The sequence below is a fragment of the Petromyzon marinus genome, chromosome 80 (genome assembly GCF_048934315.1).
Source record: "Petromyzon marinus isolate PM22_M1 ecotype Great Lakes invasive population chromosome 80, UKy_Petmar_22M1.pri1.0, whole genome shotgun sequence".
In the NCBI taxonomy this organism is placed as follows: Eukaryota; Metazoa; Chordata; class Hyperoartia; order Petromyzontiformes; family Petromyzontidae; genus Petromyzon; species Petromyzon marinus.
In genome coordinates this window covers 9,499,743-9,517,037 of record NC_133746.1, presented here as the reverse complement: position 1 = coordinate 9,517,037, position 17,295 = coordinate 9,499,743, and the positions used below count along the sequence as shown (strand labels likewise).

The 17,295-nt window shown below is 52.0% G+C and overlaps 1 protein-coding gene across 1 annotated transcript in view; it reads right to left on the bottom strand.

The window, feature by feature from the left end:
- LOC142907674 (mucin-6-like) overlaps window positions 1–17,295 on the bottom strand; it is a 72,959-nt gene that overhangs the window by 7,034 nt on the left and 48,630 nt on the right. The window contains exons 2-8 of the mRNA XM_076057291.1: window positions 17,025–17,277; window positions 15,045–15,159; window positions 11,590–11,665; window positions 9,864–9,946; window positions 8,282–8,480; window positions 5,845–5,973; window positions 4,297–4,414 (exon numbers count right to left, since the gene is read on the bottom strand). Of these exons, the coding sequence (XP_075913406.1) occupies window positions 4,297–4,414; window positions 5,845–5,973; window positions 8,282–8,480; window positions 9,864–9,946; window positions 11,590–11,665; window positions 15,045–15,159; window positions 17,025–17,277 (973 nt within the window). The remainder of the gene's footprint in view (window positions 1–4,296; window positions 4,415–5,844; window positions 5,974–8,281; window positions 8,481–9,863; window positions 9,947–11,589; window positions 11,666–15,044; window positions 15,160–17,024; window positions 17,278–17,295) is intronic.

Sequence of the window (17,295 nt, the reverse complement as noted above, 5' to 3'; positions counted from 1 at the left end):
AGAGTCATCGTCATCAACAGGGTCGTCATCATCATCAACAGGGTCGTCATCAGCAGAGTCATCGTCATCAACAGGGTCGTCATCAGCAGAGTCATCATCATCAACAGGGTCGTCATCATCATCATCAACAGGGTCGTCATCAGCAGAGTCATCAACAGCGTCATCAGCATCGTCATCAATAGGGTCGTCATCAGCAGAGTCATCGTCATCAACAGGGTCGTCATCAGCAGAGTCATCAATAGGGTCGTCATCGGCAGAGTCATCGTCATCAACAGGGTCATCATCATCATCAATAGGGTCCTCATCGGCAGAGTCATCGTCATCAACAGGGTCATCAGCATCGTCATCAACAGGGTCGTCATCAGCAGAGTTATCGTCATCAACAGGGTCGTCATCAGCAGAGTCATCATCATCAACAGGGTCGTCATCATCATCATCAACAGGGTCGTCATCAGCAGAGTCATCGTCATCAACAGGGTCGTCATCATCATCAAAAGGGTCGTCATCAGCAGAGTCATCGTCATCAACAGGGTCTTCATCATCATCATCATCAATAGGGTCGTCATCGGCAGAGTCATCGTCATCATCATCAACAGGGTCATCATCGGTAGAGTCATCATCATCATCATCAACAGGGTCGTCATCAGCAGGGTCATCGTCATCAACAGGGTCATCATCATCATCAATAGGGTCGCCATCGGCAGAGTCATCGTCATCAACAGGGTCGCCATCATCATCATCAACAGGGTCGCCATCGGCAGAGTCATCGTCATCAACAGGGTCGCCATCATCATCATCAATAGGGTCGCCATCGGCAGAGTCATCATCATCATCATCATCAACAGGGTCATCATCAGTATAGTCATCATCATCATCAACAGAGTCATGAGCAGCATCATCATCAGCATCATCATCAACAGGGTCCGCATTAGCAGTCATCATCATCAATAGGGTCATCATCAGCTTCATCAACAGGGTCATCATCAACAGGGTCGTCATCATCATCAGCATCATCATCATCATCAACAAGGTCGTCATCATCATCAGCATCATCATCAACAGGGTCATAATCAGCAGACCCATCATCATCATCATCAACAGAGTCGTCATCATCATCATCAGCAGCAGAGTCAGAGTCACCAGAAGCAGCGGCATCAGCTGCAGCGGCAGCAGTATCATCAGGCGGCCAGGCGTGGTGTTGGCCACCCACCCCCTCGTGTGCCGTGCCGGCCTTTATTGGTGCTGCTACTCGCTACTGACGGCACTCGCCCCGACAGTCTGATGAAGCTATTCGGGGGATCTTTGTCTTTGTGTGGAGTGTGCACAGGAACCTCCCTAAGTCGACTCAGCCTTAAGCGTTGTAACCTGGTGCGGTGACAGGGGATAGGTAGGAGAGTGAGCGGAGTGGAGTGAGATGATAAGTTGGAGGTAGGAGAGTGAGCGGAGTGGAGTGGCGTGAGATGATAAGTTGGAGGCAGGAGAGTGAGTGGAGTGGAGTGAGATGAGAAGTTAGAGGCAGGAAAGTGAGCGGAGTGGAGTGAGATGATAAGTTAGAGGCAGGAGAGTGAGTGGAGTGGAGTGAGATGAGAAGTTGGAGGCAGGAGAGTGAGTGGAGTGGAGTGAGATGATAAGTTGGAGGTAGGGGAGTGAGTGGAGTGGAGTGAGATTATAAGTTAGAGGTAGGAGAGTGAGTGGAGTGGAGTGAGATGGGAAGTTGGAGGCAGGAGAGTGAGTGGAGTGGAGTGAGATGATAAGTTGGAGGTAGGGGAGTGAGTGGAGTGGAGTGAGATTATAAGTTAGAGGTAGGAGAGTGAGTGGAGTGGAGTGAGATGATAAGTTGGAGGTAGGGGAGTGAGTGGAGTGGAGTGAGATTATAAGTTAGAGGTAGGAGAGTGAGTGGAGTGGAGTGAGATGGGAAGTTGGAGGCAGGAGAGTGAGTGGAGTGGAGTGAGATGATAAGTTGGAGGTAGGGGAGTGAGTGGGGTGGAGTGAGATGATAAGTTAGAGGCAGGAGAGTGAGTGTAGTGGAGTGAGATGATAAGTTGGAGGTTGGAGAGTGAGTGGAGTGGAGTGAGATGATAAGGTAGAGGTAGGAGAGTGAGTGGAGTGGAGTGAGATGGAAAGTTGGAGGCAGGAAAGTGAGTGGAGTGGAGTGAGATGATAAGGTAGAGGCAGGAGAGTGAGTGGAGTGGAGTGAGATGATAAGTTGGAGGTAGGGGAGTGAGTGGAGTGACATGATAAGTTGGAGGTAGGAAAGTGAGCGGAGTGGAGTGAGATGATAAGTTAGAGGCAGGAGAGTGAGTGGAGTGGAGTGAGATGATAAGTTGGAGGTAGGGGAGTGAGTGGAGTGGAGTGAGATGATAAGTTGGAGGCAGGAGAGTGAGTGGAGTGGAGTGAGATGATAAGTTGGAGGTAGGGGAGTGAGCGGAGTGGAGTGAGATGATAAGTTGGAGGTTGGAGAGTGAGTGGAGTGGAGTGAGATGATAAGTTAGAGGTAGGAGAGTGAGCGGAGTGGAGTGGCGTGAGATGATAAGTTGGAGGCAGGAGAGTGAGTGGAGTGGAGTGAGATGATAAGTTGGAGGTAGGGGAGTGAGCGGAGTGGAGTGAGATGATAAGTTGGAGGTTGGAGAGTGAGTGGAGTGGAGTGAGATGATAAGTTAGAGGTAGGAGAGTGAGCGGAGTGGAGTGGCGTGAGATGATAAGTTGGAGGCAGGAGAGTGAGTGGAGTGGAGTGAGATGAGAAGTTAGAGGCAGGAAAGTGAGCGGAGTGGAGTGAGATGATACGTTAGAGGCAGGAGAGTGAGTGGAGTGGAGTGAGATGAGAAGTTGGAGGCAGGAGAGTGAGTGGAGTGGAGTGAGATGATAAGTTAGAGGCAGGAGAGTGAGTGGAGTGGAGTGAGATGATAAGTTAGAGGTTGTAGAGTGAGTGGAGTAGAGTGAGATGATATGTTGGAGGTAGGAGAGTGAGCGGAGTGGAGTGAGATGATAAGTTGGAGGCAGGAGAGTGAGCGGAGTGGAGTGAGATGATAAGTTGGAGGCAGGAGAGTGAGCGGAGTGAGATGATAAGTTAGAGGTAGGAGAGTGAGTGGAGTGGAGTGAGATGGGAAGTTGGAGGCAGGAGAGTGAGTGGAGTGGAGTGAGATGAGAAGTTGGAGGCAGGAGAGTGAGTGGAGTGGAGTGAGATGATAAGTTGGAGGTAGGAGAGTGAGTGGAGTGGAGTGAGATGGGAAGTTGGAGGCAGGAGAGTGAGTGGAGTGGAGTGAGATGATAAGTTAGAGGCAGGAGAGTGAGTGGAGTGGAGTGAGATGATAAGTTAGAGGTTGGAGAGTGAGAGGAGTGAGATGATAAGTTGGAGGTAGGAGAGTGAGTGGAGTGGAGTGAGATGGGAAGTTGGAGGCAGGAGAGTGAGTGGAGTGGAGTGAGATGATAAGTTAGAGGCAGGAGAGTGAGTGGAGTGGAGTGAGATGATAAGTTAGAGGTTGGAGAGTGAGTGGAGTGAGATGATAAATTAGAGGCAGGAGAGTGAGTGGAGTGGAGTGAGATGATAAGTTAGAGGTTGGAGAGTGAGCGGAGTGGAGTGAGATGATAAGTTAGAGGTTGGAGAGTGAGTGGAGTGAGATGATACGTTGGAGGTAGGGGAGTGAGTGGAGTGGAGTGAGATGAGACGTTGGAGGCAGGAGAGTGAGTGGAGTGGAGTGAGATGATAAGTTAGAGGTAGGGGAGTGAGTGGAGTGGAGTGAGATGATAAGTTGGAGGTAGGGGAGTGAGTGGAGTGGAGTGAGATGGGAAGTTGGAGGCAGGAGAGTGAGTGGAGTGGAGTGAGATGGGAAGTTAGAGGCAGGAGAGTGAGTGGAGTGGAGTGAGATGATAAGTTAGAGGACGGAGAGTGAGTGGAGTGAGATGATAAGTTAGAGGACGGAGAGTGAGCGGAGTGGCGTGAGATGAGAAGTTGGAGGCAGGAGAGTGAGCGGAGTGGAGTGAGATGGGAAGTTGGAGGCAGGAGAGTGAGTGGAGTGGAGTGAGATGATAAGTTGGAGGTAGGGGAGTGAGTGGAGTGGAGTGAGATGAGAAGTTGGAGGCAGGAGAGTGAGCGGAGTGGAGTGAGATGATAAGTTAGAGGTAGGAGAGTGAGTGGAGTGGAGTGAGATGATAAGTTAGAGGTAGGAGAGTGAGCGGAGTGGAGTGAGATGACAAGTTAGAGATAGGAGAGATTGTGGGGGGCCTACGGGGTAGAGAGGGGGGCTGGGGGGTTAGGGTCCAATGGGGAGGGGGAGGCGCATGGGCCCCCTCTCTCACCAGATGCTGGACGTCTCCTCAAGCACGGTGCCGGAGTTGTAGAGGAGGCCGTTGCGCTTGCACTTGCACGAGGTGGGAGGCACACAGGTCTTTGTCTCGTAGTCGTCCAGCACCGTGCCTGCGGGTGGGTGGGTGGGCGAGTAGGTTAGTGGCTGGGTGATTGGGGTGGGTGGGTGAGTAGGTGGGCAGGTGAGTGAGTGGTTGGTTGGTCAGGTGGGTGGGTGGGTGGGTGGTTAGGTGGGTGGGCGAGTAGGTTAGTGGCTGGGTGATTGGGGTGGGTGGGTGAGTAGGTGGGCAGGTGAGTGAGTGGTTGGTTGGTCAGGTGGGTGGGTGGGTGGTTAGGTGGGTGGCCGAGTAGGTTAATGGCTGGGTGATTGGGGTGGGCGGGTGGTTAGGTGGGTGGGTGAGGAGGTTAGTGGCTGGGTGATTGGGGTGGGTGGGTGAGTAGGTGGGCAGGTGAGTGAGTGGTTGGTTGGTCAGGTGGGTGGGTGGGCGGTTAGGTGGGTGGGCGAGTAGGTTAGTGGCTGGGTGATTGAGGTGGGTGGGTGAGTAGGTGGGCAGGTGAGTGAGTGGTTGGTTGGTCAAGTGGGTGGGTGGGTGTTTAGGTGGGTAGGCGAGTAGGTTAGTGGCTGGGTGATTGGGGTGGGTGGGTGGGTGAGTAGGTGGGCAGGTGAGTGAGTGGTTGGTTGGTCAGGTGGGTGGGTGGGTGGGTGGGCGGTTAGGTGGGTAGGCGAGTGGGTTAGTGGCTGGGTAAGTGGGGTGGGTGGGTTACTAGGTGGGCGGCTGAGTGAAGTGGTTGGTTGAGTAGGTGAGTGGGGTGAGTAGGTGGGCAGGTCTCGTCGCACTGCACCTCCCACTCACCCACCCACCCACTCACCCACCGACCCACTCACCCACCCACCCACTCACCCACCCACCTATTCACCCACCCACCCACCCACTCACCCACCCACCCACTCCACCTCACCCCACCCACCTTCGGGGCAGAAGCATCCTGGCAGACAGCTCTCATCACATTAGACCTCCCACTCACCCACCCACCTATTCACCCACCCACCCACTCACCCACCCACTCACCCACCCACTCACCCACCCACTGACCCACCCACCCACCCACCCATTCACCCACCCACCCACACACCCACTTACCCACCCACCCACTCACCCACTCACCCACCCACCTATTCACCCACCCACCCACCCACCCACTCACCCACCCACCCACTCCACCTCACCCCACCCACCTTCGGGGCAGAAGCATCCGGGCAGACAGCTTTCATCACACTGGACCTCCGACTCACCCACCCACCTATTCACCCACCCACCCACTCACCCACCCACTCACTCACCCACCCACCCACCCACTCACCCACCCACCTATTCACCCACCCACTCACCCACCCACTCATTCACCCACTCACCCACACACCCACTTACCCACCCACCCACTCACCCACCCACCCACTCACCCACCCACCCACTCACCAACCCACTCACCCACCCACTCACTTACCCACCCACCCACCCACTCCACCTCACCCCACCCACCTTCGGGGCAGAAGCATCCGGGCAGACAGCTTTCATCACACTGGACCTCCCCCACGGGGTTGGAGCACGTCTTGGTGCAGGGGCTGCCGCAGTCGCTGAAGACGAAGCTGGCCGAGCAGCTCGGCTCCTCTGTGACGCGGACGTGGGGGGGGGGGGGGTGTGGGGGGTGTTGGCGAACACGCGGGGGAGGGGGGGGGAGTGAGGGGGGGGGGGGCGGTCGATCAGAATGTATCAGAAATTTCATGACAAAGGCTCTCTACGCTATACACTACAATATACACTACACTATACACTACTATACACCACACTATACACTACACTATACACTACACTATACACTACACTATACACTACACTATACACTACACTATACACTGCACTATACACCACACTATACACTGCACTATACACTACACTACTACACTATACACTACTATACACGACACTATACACTACACTATACACTACACTATACACTACACTATACACTACACTATACACTACACTATACACTACACACTACTATACACTACACTATACACTACACTATACACTACACTACTACACTATACACTACACTATACTCTACACTACACTATACACTACACTATACACTACACTATACACTACTACACTATACACTACACTATGCACTACTATACACGACACTCTACACTTTACACTACACTATGCACTACTATACACGACACGATACACTTTACACTACACTATACACTACACTATACACTACTACACACCACACTATACACCACACTATACACTACACTATACACTACTACACTATACACTACACTATACACTACTATACACGACACTATACACTTTACACTACACTATACACTACATTATACACTAAACTATAGCAGTAAACTATTTGGCGCTTTGTTCACGCGACAAATCCCTCACGAGTTGGCTGTGTCGGGTGGTGGAGGGTTTCTCCCCAACATGGATTATCACGAGGCCTTCTTTGCCAGTATTAAATCATGATAATAGGGTTTTAACCCTTCCTGGTAATAGAGCAGGAACTGTATTAATGTGTTAAAACACCTGAACCTCTCGCACCTGACCCTCTAGGACTTGACCCCTGACCTTCTAGTACCTGACCCCTGTCCGTCTAGCACGTGACCCCTGACATTCTAGTACATCACCCCTGATCCTACACCACCTGACCCTCCACCACCTGACCCTCCACCACCTGACCCTACACCACCTGACAAAAACCTTGACCCTCCACCACCTGACCCTCCACCACCTGACCCTACACCACCTAACCCTCCACCACCTGACCCTCCACCACCTGACCCTTCACCACCTGACAAAAACCCTGACCCTACACCACCTGACCCTACACCACCTGACAAAAACCCTGACCCTACACCGCCTGACCCTACACCACCTGACCAAAAACCTTGACCCTCCACCACCTGACCCTCCACCACCTGACCCTACACCACCTGACAAAAACCCTGACCCTACACCACCTGACCCTACACCACCTGACCCTCCACCACCTGACCCTCCACCACCTGACCCTTCACCACCTGACAAAAACCCTGACCCTACACCACCTGACCCTACACCACCTGACCCTACACCACCTGACCCTCCACCATCTGACCCTACACCACCTGACAAAAACCCTGACCCTACACCACCTAACCCTACACCACCTGACCCTCCACCACCTGACCCTCCACCACCTGACCCTTCACCACCTGACAAAAACCCTGACCCTACACCACCTGACCCTACACCACCTGACCCTCCACTAGCTGACCCTCCACCGCCTGACAAAAACCCTGACCCTACACCGCCTGACCCTACACCACCTGACCAAAAACCTTGACCCTCCACCACCTGACCCTCCACCACCTGACCCTCCACCATCTGACCCTCCACCACATGACAAAAACCCTGACCCTACACCACCTGACCCTACACCACCTGACACTCCACCATCTGACCCTCCACCACATGACAAAAACCCTGACCCTACACCACCTGACCCTCCACTAGCTGACCCTCCACCACCTGACCCTACACCACCTGACCCTCCACCACCTGACACTTCACCATCTGACCCTCCACCACATGACAAAAACCCTGACGCTACACCACCTGACCCTCCACTAGCTGACCCTCCACCACCTGACCCTCCACCACCTGACCCTCCACCATCTGACCCTCCACCACATGACAAAAACCCTGACCCTACACCACCTGACCCTCCACTAGCTGACCCTCCATCACCTGACCCTCCACCACCTGACCCTCCACCACCCGACCAAAAACCCTGACCCCTCCTGCCGCCGAGCCCGCGGTGGGGCGGGCGGTGGGGCGGGCGGTGGGGCGGGCGGTGGGGCGGGCGGTGGGGCGGGCGGTGGGGCGGGCGGTGGGGCGCGCGACGGCAACTCACGGCAGGTGCTGGCCTCCCTCCAGGAGTCGGCGGGGAAGCCGTGCAGGAGGCAGCGGCGGGCGTAGACCGCCTCGGACGCGCAAGCCGAGGCCGACGCCGAGGCGGCAGCGGAGGCGGCATCCAGGCAGAGCCCCACGAAGGGGGAGTTGTTCTCCGTGCAGGAGGTGAAGGCCGAGAAGCGCGCCACGCACTCCACTTGCTGGGGTGGGGGGGTGGTGGTGGTGGTGGTAGAGGTGGTGGTAGAGGTGGTGGTGGTGATGGAGGTGGTGGTAGAGGTGGAGGTGGTGATGGAGGTGGTGGAGGTGGTGGTGGTGGTGGAGGTGGTGGTGGAGGTGGTGGTGGAGGTGGTGGTGGAGGTGGTGATGGTGGAGGTGATGAAGGAAGAGGAGGTGGTGGTGGTGGAGGTGATGGAGGTAGTGGTAGAGGTGGTGGTGTAGGTGGTGGTGTAGGTGGTGGAGGAGGTGGTGGAGGTAGTGGTGGTGGTGTTGTAGGTGATGGTGGTGGTGATGGAGGTGGTGGTGGAGGTGGTGGTGGTGGTGTTGTAGGTGATGGTGGTGGTGATGGAGATGGTGGTGGAGGTAGTGGTGGTGGAGGTGGTGAACGAGGTGGTGGTGGTGGTGTTGTAGGTGATGGTGGTGGTGATGGAGATGGTGATGGAGATGGTGGTGGTGGTGTTGTAGGTGATGGTGGTGGTGATGGAGGTGGTGGTGGAGGTAGTGGTGGTGGAGGTGATGGAGATGGTGGAAGTGGTGGACGAGGTGGTGGTGGTGGTGTTGTAGGTGATGGTGGTGGTGATGGTGGTGGAGGTGGTGGAGGAGGTGGTGGTGGTGGTGTTGTAGGTGATGGTGGTGGTGATGGAGGTGGTGGTGGAGGTGGTGGTGGTGGTGTTGTAGGTGATGGTGGTGGTGATGGTGGTGGAGGTGGTGGAGGAGGTGCAGGCGAGACACAGAAAACAACAGTTTAACATCTCCCTACTCTCTGTCCCTGGACTGGCCTCCATCTGGGGACAGCAGCCGTTGTCCGCGTGCCCTACACGCTGGATCGCTGTGTGTGTGGGACACCTGGGCCTCCCCTAGGTCGACTCAGCCTCAAGTGAGCACCTGGTGTAGCGGTGTGTAATAGTGAACATCGCCACGGGGGGAGACAAAGGCGGCCGGGCGTGGCGCTGGCCACCCACCCCCTTCGTGTGCCACACCGGCCGCCAGCCTTCCCAGGTGCCACGAGCTAACATCACCTGCCCCAACAGTCTGTTAAGGCTACACGGGGTATCTTTGTTTTTTGTTTGGTGTGTGTCTGTATGGGGAGGTGGGTGGGTGGGTGAGTGGGGGGATGGGTGGTGCAGCAGTTAGCGCACCGAGCTACGAAACCCGGCGAACCCGACTTCGATTCTCCCCTGGGTTCAACTCGGCGCCTGCGACTCGCTCCGAACAGCACTTGCCCCCAGTCCCTGTAGAGGCTACACGGGGGTAGGGGAGCAACCTTTGTCTTTGGTACCCAGAACACGCAATGCCATCCCTCTCATCCCCAAGGTGCGGGGCCCGAGGCGCCCACCCCCCCACCCCCCGCCCCCAGTGACACTCACCTTGTTGAGGTCAGCGAGCGGCGTGTAGACGTCCGCTTTGCAGGACCCCGTGTTCATGGATTGTACCCACGAGGAGACGGTGTCTATGGAGGGTCAGGCCAGCGGGTGGGGTGGCAGGGGGTAGGAGGAGAGGGTTGAGGAATGTGAATGGTTACACTACATTATATACTACTGCACTCCGTAATACAGAGGTGGGGGGGGGGGGGGGTTAGTGGGGGGGGGGGGGCGGGGGGCGGTTAGATCACGTAAATATATCAGCGGTGGTTAAACCCGCCACCACCCGACACAGCCAATCAGTCAGGGGCCGTGTCACGTACACAGAACGCGCCAACTCGTTACTAGCACAGCACTAGTGTATCGTGGAGTGTATAGTAGTGTATAGTGTAGTATACTAGTGTAGTGTTCGACTTTACGCGGGCAACTTCTGTCTTTCTTCGAACACCGCTTCATTTACGACATTCAACACGTCCTCCACACTCCGCGGTATCCTGGTCACCGCGGCTAGCTCGCCGTGCTCCGCTCGTCTCGCTCGCCGTGCTCCGCTCGTCTCGCTCGCCGCCTTTGTCTCCCCGACTATCGCTTCACTTGCTTCGCACTCAGCGACTCCCCCGTTCAGCAACTCCGCAGACAGCGTCTTCGGCTCCGCTGTCGCCACGCCCACTCCACCGCTAACTACTCCGTCTTGCTTCACACTCTGTTCCAACTCCGTTAACCACTCTGTCTCCAAACTCTGTTTACGAACTCTATTTCCAACTCCACGTCTTCGTCGTCCGGCTCCCCAACTCCAACTCCCCGCTCTCCGTGTGTCTCCCCCCAATTTATCCCCATTCTCATTATCGCTAATTAATTGGCCCGCGTGCCTCCGTACGCTTCTAGTCCTCAAACACCTGTCCTTTCTCCAGACATCTCGACGCCTCCTCGCCCTTGACAACAGCCACAGCCAATCGCCGCCGTTGCTGATCCTCTGGCTTAATTGGCCCAACCGTTAGCTCATCATCCCGGCCCTTGCACCTGGCTGTCCTAACACGACCCACACTGTTTTCGCCTTCTCCACAGGCTGACCCCAGATAACCCACACATTGTCCGTGTGATCATGTAATCGCGCAGTTTCCACAACACACCTTCACACTCCACTATACAATAGTACAGCACTAGTGTTTCGTGTAGTGTATAGTGTAGTAGTGTACAGTGTAGTAGTGTAGTGTGTAGCGTATAGTGTAGTGTATAGTGTAGTGTATCGTGTAGTGTATCGTGTAGTGTGTTGTGGAGTTTATAGTGGTGTAGTGTATAGTGTAGTGTATAGTAGTGTATAGTGTAGTGTATAGTAGTGTATAGTGTAGTGTGTAGTGTAGTGTATAGTAGTGTGTAGTGTATAGTGTAGTGTATAGTGTAGTGTATAGTAGTGTAGTGTATAGTGTAGTGTATAGTAGTGTATAGTGTAGTGTATAGTGTAGTGTATAGTAGTGTAGAGTAGTGTATAGTGTATAGTAGTGTATAGTATAGTGTATAGTAGTGTATAGTGTAGTGTATAGTAGTGTATAGTGTCGTGTATAGTATAGTGTATAGTAGTGTATAGTGTAGTGTATAGTGTAGTATACCACTACAGCACCACACCGGTTGCGTTGGAGAGCCAAGCCGCAACATTTCACAACCCGAGCCCGACGCTCCGCCAACAACCACAACCGGCTTCGTCAGGCGACGGCCAGAGATTCGCGGCAATTCTCACCTCTGGCTTCACGGACGCCGCTGTAGCTTCCGCAGAGTCCCACCGTGGTGTTCTCGTATTTCTTGTCCACCTTCACCTGTAACAGCGCAGACGACACGGAGGGAGGACACGGGGTTTGGTGGTTGTGTGGGGTGTGGGGTCACCAACGCGGCGTGGACGGGCTGCCTGCTATGGGTGGCACCAGCTGACACGTAGGGCTGAACGATGAATCGATTTCAAATCGATTCATGGCAATTTGAAACAACCCCGATTGGCAAGTCGCAAAGGCTCGCGATTTTTTTATTTGCGATTTGAAAAATTCCCGTGACTTTCTTATTGGGTTTTTTCGATTTAAAGCTTTCGTGACTGCAATGATTCATCTTCTTTGGTTCTTTCGGTAAAGTCACGTAGAATGATAATAAAATAATAAATTGTTATAAAGTGTTATTTTATTTTATCAATTTATTATTTTATTATCATTCTACGTGACTTTACCGAAAGAACCAAAGAAGATTTCTTATTGGGTATTTTTTTATTTTTGTTTATTATTATATTAACTTTATTTAACTTAACAATTGCTGCATGTTTGATTGTTCCATTTCACTTAAAACATTTTAGTAAATACATGGTGGAAGCAATTCAAATCTTTCAAGTTCTCATCCCTGCATTAGAATATAAAGAACAGTTCTTATTTTGATGGTATCATGTGGTAACGCTCCATCACGTGTTTTAAATCTATTACGCAGTGAATAGATTTAAACTGAAGCTTGATTTCAAAAAATTGTAATCGCAAATCAAATGGCAATATCTGTCAGAAAAAAAAATCGCAATTTGATATTTTCCCCAAATCGTTCAGCCCTACCAGCTGTGGTCCCCTGCTGTGTCAGCTCACACACACACACACTCCACTCACACCACTCACACACACACCACTCACACACACACCACACACACACACCACTCACACACACACATACCACTCACCCACACACCACTCACACCACTCACACACACACCACTCACACACACACCACACACACACACCACTCACACACACACACCACTCAAACACACACACACACCACTCACACACACCACACCACACATACACCGCGCACACACACACACCGCACACACACACCACTCACACAACTCACTCACACACGCATGTGCGCGTGCACCAGCTGTGATAGGGGTAGTGATAGTGATGGGGTAGTGACATTGATAGGGGTAGTGGCAGTGATAGGGGTAGTGATAGTGATAGGGGTAGTGATAGTGATAGGGGTAGTGACAGTGATAGGGGTAGTGGCAGTGATAGGGGTAGTGATAGTGATAGGGGTAGTGATAGTGATAGGGTTAGTGATAGTGATAGGGGTAGTGATAGTGATAGGGGTAGTGATAGTAATAGGGGTAGTGATAGGGATAGTGATAGGGGTAGTGATAGGGGTAGTGACAGTGATAGAGGTAGTGATCGTGATAGGGGTAGTGATCGTGATAGGGGTAGTGATAGTGATAGGGGTAGTGACAGTGATCGGGGTAGTGACAGTGATAGTGATCGGGATAGTGACAGTGATAGGGGTAGTGACAGTGATAGGGGTCTGGGTAGTGACAGTGATAGGGGTAGTGACAGTGAAAGGGGTAGTGATAGTAATAGGGGTAGTTGACAGTGATAGGGGTAGTGATAGGGGTAGTGATAGTGATAGGGGTAGTGACAGTGATAGGGGTAGTGATAGTGATAGGGGTAGTGACAGTGATAGGGGTAGTGACAGTGATAGTGATCGGAGTAGTGACAGTGATAGTGATCGGGGTAGTGACAGTGATAGGGGTAGTGATAATGATAGGGGTAGTGATACGGGTTGTGACAGTGATAGGGGTAGTGATAGTGATAGGGGTAGTGACAGTGATAGGGGTAGTGATAGGGGTAGTGATAGTGATAGGGGTAGTGACAGTGATAGGGGTAGTGACAGTGATAGGGGTAGTGATAGGGGTAGTGACAGTGATAGGGGTAGTGATAGTGATAGGGGTAGTGACAGTGATAGGGGTAGTGATAGGGGTAGTGATAGTGATAGGGGTAGTGATAGTGATAGGGGTAGTGACAGTGATAAGGGTAGTGATAGGCGTAGTGACAGTGATAGGGGTAGTGACAGTGATAGGGGTCGGGGTAGTGACAGTGATAGGGGTAGTGACAGTGATAGGGGTAGTGATAGTGATAGGGGTAGTGACAGTGATAGGGGTAGTGATAGGGGTAGTGATAGGGGTAGTGACAGTGATAGGGGTAGTGATAGTGATAGGGGTAGTGACAGTGATAGGGGTAGTGATAGGGGTAGTGATAGTGATAGGGGTAGTGATAGTGATAGGGGTAGTGACAGTGATAGGGCTAGTGATAGGCGTAGTGATAGTGATAGGGGTAGTGACAGTGATAGGGGTAGTGACAGTGATAGTGATCGGGGTAGTGACAGTGATAGGGGTAGTGACAGTGATAGGGGTCGGGGTAGTGACAGTGATAGGGGTAGTGACAGTGATAGGGGTAGTGATAGTGATAGGGGTAGTGACAGTGATAGGGGTAGTGATAGGGGTAGTGATAGTGATAGGGGTAGTGACAGTGATAGGGGTAGTGATAGTAATAGGGGTAGTGACAGTGATAGGGGTAGTGACAGTGATAGTGATCGGAGTAGTGATAGTGATAGGGGTAGTGACAGTGATAGGGGTAGTGACAGTGATAGGGGTAGTGATAGTGATCGGGATAGTGATAGTGATAGGGGTAGTGATAGTGATCGGGGTAGTGACAGTGATATGGGTAGTGACAGTGATAAGGGTAGTGATAGGGGTAGTGATAGTGATAGGGGTAGTGATAGTGATAGGGGTAGTGATAGTGATCGGGGTAGTGACAGTGATAGAGGTGGTGACAGTGATAGGGGTCGGGGTAGTGACAGTGATAGGGGTAGTGATAGGGGTAGTGATAGTGATAGGGGTAGTGATAGTGATCGGGGTAGTGACAGTGATAGGGGTGGTGACAGTGATAGGGGTCGGGGTAGTGACAGTGATAGGGGTAGTGACAGTGATAGGGGTAGTGATAGGGGTAGTGACAGTGATAGGGGTAGTGACAGTGATAGGGGTAGTGACAGTGATAGGGGTAGTGATAGTGATAGGGGTAGTGACAGTGATAGGGGTAGTGACAGTGACAGGGGTCGTGTCTTCTATCACATGGCTTGCTGATGTAGATGCAGGTCGATGGCGTCACCGACCGTGACGTCATCAATCGTGACGCCATCGACAGGTGACGTCATCGACCGTGACGTCATCGACTGCGACGCGGGTTGGCAGGGAGCCCAAGACCGCCCCGCGTGGGAGAGCGAGCGAGCCATCGATCGATCGAGCAATCGAGTGATCGAGCGAGCGAGCAATCGAACGATCGATTGATCGATCGATCGATCAAGGCGAGGCGTGGCGCGTGGCGCGTGGCGCGTTCCTCTCACCGTGACGAACTCCTCCCCCCACACCACCGAGAGTCCCAGCAGCTTGGCCGTGAACTTGGTGTAGGGGCCGTAGCTCTTGATGAAGAAGCCCTTGCCGATGTACGGCAGCGTGAGACTGCAGCAGCAGCAGCAGCAGCAGCGGAAACAACGGGGCGGACGGTCATTACAGACGACTTTGCACCCTCCGATTAGCACGCATGGCCACGTACGGTGTGGAACGAAGTTCAACGTCCATCGTAGCAGAGGGTTTTTTTTTTGCTTGCGGGGGTTAGATTGCGCGAACATGAATGTGTCGTGAGACCCGCCACCACCCGTCACGTGAACAGAACGTGCCAGTTCGTTACTAGTACAACAGTGAGTAAAACCCACTACAACATTAACAATTAAAGCGTAGTGTAGTGTATAGTGTGGTGTATATTGTAGTGTATAGTGCAGTGTATAGTGTAGTGTATAGTAGTGTATAGTGTAGCCTATAGTGTAGTGTATAGTGTAGTGTATATTAGTGTATAGTAAAGTCACGTAGAATGAGAATAAAATAATAAATTGATAGAATAAAATAACACAATAAAATTCTCACGACGTTTCGGCCACAACACAAGCGGCCTTCATCAGGTGAAGGGACAAGACTGTCTGGAGGACAGCGCTGGAGTGAACAAAGCCACGCTCAGATCGCGACCTTTAAAGGCTGTGTGAGAAGAAACAAAGCGCCTTGACAAAGGAATTAGCATAGAATTTAGCATTTCAATGCTTAATTCTATGCTAAATTATATGCTAATTCCTTTGTCAAGGCGCTTTGTTTCTTCTCACACAGCTTTAAGGTCGCGATCTGAGCGTGGCTCTTTCACTCCAGCGCTGTCCTCCAGACAGTCTCGTCCCTTCACCTGATGAAGGCCGCTTGTGTTGTGGCCGAAACGTCGTGATAATATTATTGTGTTATTTTATTTTATCAATTTATTATTTCATTCTCATTCTACGTGACTTTACCGAAAGAACCAAAGAAGATGAATCCTTGCAGTCACGAAAGCTTTAAATCGAAATTTAGTGTATAGTAGTGTATATTGTAGTGTATAGTGTAGTGTATAGTAGTGTATAGTGTAGTGTATAGTTGTGTGAAGTAGTGTATAGTGTAGTGTATAGTGCAGTGTATAGTGTAGTGTATAGTAGTGTATAGTAGTGTATAGTGTAGTGTATAGTAGTGTATAGTGTAGTGTATAGTTGTGTGAAGTAGTGTATAGTGTAGTGTATAGTGCAGTGTATAGTGTAGTGTATAGTAGTGTATATTGTAGTGTATAGTGTAGTGTATAGTAGTGTATAGTGTGGTGTAGTCTATAGTAGTGTATATTGTAGTGTATAGTGTAATGTATTGTAGTGTATAGTGTAGTGTATAGTTGTGTGTAGTAGTGCATAGTGTAGTATATAGTGCAGTGTGTAGTGTAGTGTATAGTAGTGTATAGTAGTGTATATTGTAGTGTATAGTGTAGTGTATAGTAGTGTATAGTGTAGTGTATAGTAGTGTATAGTGTAGTGTATTGTAGTGTATAGTGTAGTGTATAGTTGTGTGTAGTAGTGCATAGTGTAGTATATAGTGCAGTGTGTAGTGTAGTGTATAGTAGTGTATAGTAGTGTATATTGTAGTGTATAGTGTAGTGTATAGTAGTGTATAGTGTAGTGTATAGTAGTGTATAGTGTAGTGTATTGTAGTGTATAGTGTAGTGTATAGTTGTGTGTAGTAGTGCATAGTGTAGTATATAGTGCAGTGTAGTGCACTAATACAGCACTGCACCGGTTGTGTGCTGCAGGGTGAACCCGCTACTGCATTTACAACTCGAGTATCGTGACGTTTCGCCGGCAATTACAACCGACCAGCATAATCAGGCGGACAGCCACAGACTTGTGGTAACTGTGTGGAGGGGGGGGACCTTTAACACGTTGGACAAAGGAGTCTCGTTCCGCCAGCGCCCCCCCCCCCCCCAGACTCACGCATTGCCAAGGAGGCTGACGGCGCCGCTCTGCAGGTCCACGTGGATATTGGCCTCGTCGGTGGTGATCTCGATCGCGGAGGGCTCGCCGTCCCCGACTTGCACGGACGGCTCCACGTTGAACCGTCCCAGCTCCTCGGCCGAGAGCGAGAAGAGGCAGGGCCCCGAGCCGCTCACGGACGCCACCTCGCCGTCGAACGTGGCCACGTGGGAAACGCCCTCGGTGGCCCACAGGGTGCACACCGCCCGCGAGCCTGAAACGGCGTCGAGGA